Source organism: Sitophilus oryzae, unplaced genomic scaffold, assembly GCF_002938485.1.
Source record: "Sitophilus oryzae breed Bouriz unplaced genomic scaffold, Soryzae_2.0 scaffold_703_pilon_pilon, whole genome shotgun sequence".
In the NCBI taxonomy this organism is placed as follows: Eukaryota; Metazoa; Arthropoda; class Insecta; order Coleoptera; family Curculionidae; genus Sitophilus; species Sitophilus oryzae.
Window position 1 is genome coordinate 1 of NW_022147311.1, and position 3,526 is coordinate 3,526.

A 3,526-nucleotide genomic window follows, 5' to 3' on the forward strand; every position below is an offset into this window, starting at 1 on the left:
TGTGAAAAAAAGTAGAAATAATATTGAATTTTTATTGAAAAGGTAAGCATAAACAGAATATATAAAAATTACAAATGTTTGTGAGTAAAACATGTATTTTCTACAATTGAAACTATTTCTAAAAATTTAAAATAACTCTTAAGTCCTCAGATTTGTTGAAAAATAAGTGTAAAAAATATTTATACCATGCGTTTTATTTCTAGAATTGTTAGGATTACGTTCTGAAATGAATAAAATTAATTTTTATATTTTTTTTTGTGTAATGAATTAAAATTACTGTAATCTTATTACACAAATGTAAAGAACGTGGGTAGCGTAAGAAGTGGCAACATTGCACAGCCTCGATATACGTTATGTCAAGAAAATTTAAGAACAAGAGTCTGCGGCTCTCAAAAAGTTTTTTAAAATTCCCAGAAAAAAATCGAAAAAAATCAGTTTTATGTATTTTTTTTTATTAAATGGCGTTTAGGGGTCGACCTGATAGAAATAAAGAACAATTATCTCTTTAAAAGCTACCTTGATGCCGTTTTTTTAACCGAATGATATTTTTTATATTACTGGAACTCTAATGTGACTTCAATACCTACTATGGCAGTTTTTTTATTCTATTAAGGGGTGGATTAACCCTGAACGTGTTTTAAGAAACATGCTTGTCATTTTTGACAATTTAGTTAAAAGACAAGAGTAGAAAAATATGGGAAACTTAATAAAACACTGATTGACCCTAAAATATTTTAATTAAAGCATTTTTTCTTAGGGGTATATTAATGTATATTTTATTTAAATCATTCTAGGTCTAGGTACTTAAAAATAAATATATTTCTTGTCTTTTTACTTGAGATTTGTGCAATCTATTAGGTAAAAAAAATATTTACAAGATATTTTTTAAAAAATATATCACTGTGCATTAATTCCAGCTTTTTCGTGAAATTCTTCATCATTAATAACCACGAAATCTTTGAGTAATAATTCTTCGTCTTCTATCATTCCCATATCTTTCAAAGCCTTTTCTAAGACATGTTCTTTACAGCCTCCAGCTGCCACAATTATGTCCAAAAGATCTTCCAAAATATTTTTTTCATCCTGTATAAAATTATTTTAAAATTTAAAATAAAAGAAAAACATTTTATTTCGAGTTTACCTCTAACTGTTTGAGTCCCTTATCAATGATTTCTACTGAGGGATGTTCTGAGGACAGATCTTTAATGAGCAAAGATATATCCGCCACTACGAATGCCATAGATAAAATTCCTGATATTTTGGCGAAGTCCTTCATTAAAGTTGGTATAGTTCTCCCTTAAAAAATGTAAATTTTAGATTAACTCCTTAAGATTATAAAGGGTGTTTCTTAAAGAAGTGCAAATATTTTAACTTGTAATGTAATAAATGCCGATTTTAGTTTTTATTTTGTACTTTGTACTAAATTTTTTAGAACCATAGGTTCATTTGAAATTTTTTCAACTTGTATTATTTTACACGTAAAAATAGTTTTTTTACGCCAAGAACTTTTACCCACCCATCCCTGATAATTTCAAAAAACTGACATAATTTAGCCCTACTCATTTCTATATTTTACAGTTTCAAAAAAAAGTTTACGTAAAACGTGAAATATAATATTTTCATCTTATTATTTTACACGTAAAAATAGTTTTTTACGCCAAGAACTTTTACCCACCCATCCCTGATAAATTCAAAAAACTGACATAATATAGCCCTACTCATTTTTTATATTTTATAGTTTCAAAAAAAGTTTAGGCAAAATATGAAATATAATTTTTTCATCTTACTATTTTACAGGTAAAAAATAGTTTTTTACGCCAAGAACTTTTACCCACCCATGCCTGATAAATTCAAAAAACTGACATAATATAGCCCTACTCATTTTTTATATTATATTTTACAGTGTTTCAAAAAAAAGTTTAGGCAAAACATGAAATATAATTTTTTCATCTTATTATTTTACACGTAAAAAATAGTTTTTTACGCCAAGAACTTTTACCCAGCCATCCCTGATAAATTCAAAAAACTGACATAATATAGCCCCACTCATTTTTTATATTTTACAGAGTTTCAAAAAAAAGTTTGGGCAAAACATGAAATATATTTTTTTCATCTTATTATTTTACACGTAAAAAATAGTTTTTTACGCCAAGAACTTTTACCCAGCCATCCCTGATAAATTCAAAAAACTGACATAATATAGCCCTACTCATTTTTTATATTTTACAGTGTTTCAAAAAAAAGTTTAGGCAAAACATGAAATATAATTTTTTCATCTTATTATTTTACACGTAAAAAATAGTTTTTTACGCCAAGAACTTTTACCCACCCATCCCTGATAAATTCAATTAAAAAACTGACATAATATAGCCCTACTCATTTTTTATATTTTACAGTGTTTCAAGAAAAAGTTTAGGCAAAACATGAAATATAATTTTTTCATCTCACTATTTTACACGTAAAAAATAGTTTTTTACGTCAAGAACTTTTACCCACCCATCCCTAATAAATTCAAAAAACTGACATAATATAGCCCTATTCATTTTTTATATTTTACAGAGTTTCAAAAAAAGTATAGGCAAAACATGAAATATCATTTTTTCATCTTACTATTTTACACGTGAAAAATAGTTTTTTACGTCAAGAACTTTTACCCACCCATCCCTGATAAATTCAAAAAACTGACATAATATGGCCCTACTCATTTTTTATATTTTACAGTGTTTCAAAAAAAAGTTGAGGCAAAACATGAAATATAATTTTTTCATCTTATTATTTTACACGTATTATCTTTATATTTTACAGTGTTTCAAAAAAAAGTTTAGGCAAAACATGAAATATAATTTTTTCATCTTACTATTTTACACGTAAAAATAGTTTTTTACGCCAAGAACTTTTACCCACCCATCCCTGATAAATTCAAAAAACTGACATAATATAGCCCTACTCATTTTTTATATTTTACAGAGTGTTTCAAAAAAAAAATTTAGGCAAAACATGAAATATAATTTTTTCAACTTAACTATTTTACATGTAAAAAATAGATTTTTACGTCAAGAACTTTTACCCACAATTTTAATATAATTTTTTATAATATAAGGTTTTAATATAACCCTACTTATTTTTTATTTGAAGCCTGTTTTTTGTATTTTACAGAGTGTTTCAAAAAAAAGGTTAGCAAAAATATGAAATATATTTTTTCAAAATTATTAAAAAAAGAAAAACTTAGGATTCTGTGTATTGTCAGTTGCATACACAAATTTTTCATTACCTGTCAGCACTAGTTAACATAACATTATTATTTAGTTTAAAGCTGTGTATACCTGTTAATCCCAGCACATTGTAAACAAACTGAAAACTCTTCTCAGTTATATGGAAAGTCTTGCCTAAAACAGGCAAAGTACCAATGGCAATATGTTCTAAATGATGCAATTTTGCGGCAGTACTCAACGTAGTTAAAACTGCATTAGTTGGTTTTTCTAAAATGTTTATAGCACCTTTTGCTATACCTAAAAAATATTTTGTT

At 26.2% G+C, this 3,526-nt stretch overlaps 1 protein-coding gene across 1 annotated transcript; it reads right to left on the reverse strand.

Moving 5' to 3' along the window:
* Positions 1 to 718: 718 nt before the first annotated feature.
* On the reverse strand, positions 719 to 3,512 carry LOC115888290. Its single transcript, XM_030907964.1, has 3 exons — positions 3,324 to 3,512; positions 1,142 to 1,296; positions 719 to 1,083 (listed from the first exon to the last, which is right to left on the reverse strand). Exons 2-3 carry the CDS (start codon positions 1,274 to 1,276, stop codon positions 898 to 900), a joined length of 321 nt encoding a protein of 106 aa, XP_030763824.1. The 5' UTR covers positions 1,277 to 1,296; positions 3,324 to 3,512; the 3' UTR covers positions 719 to 897.
* Between the last annotated feature and the right edge of the window lie 14 nt (positions 3,513 to 3,526).

Excerpts from the sequence above, each read along its gene's own strand:
- LOC115888290 (XM_030907964.1), bottom strand. The coding sequence starts at position 1,276 with ATGAAGGACTTCGCCAAAATATCAGGAATTTTATCTATGGCATTCGTA. Across the intron at positions 1,084-1,141 it reads AGGGACTCAAACAGTTAGAG|GATGAAAAAAATATTTTGGA; the intron begins GTAAACTCGAAA and ends AATTTTATACAG.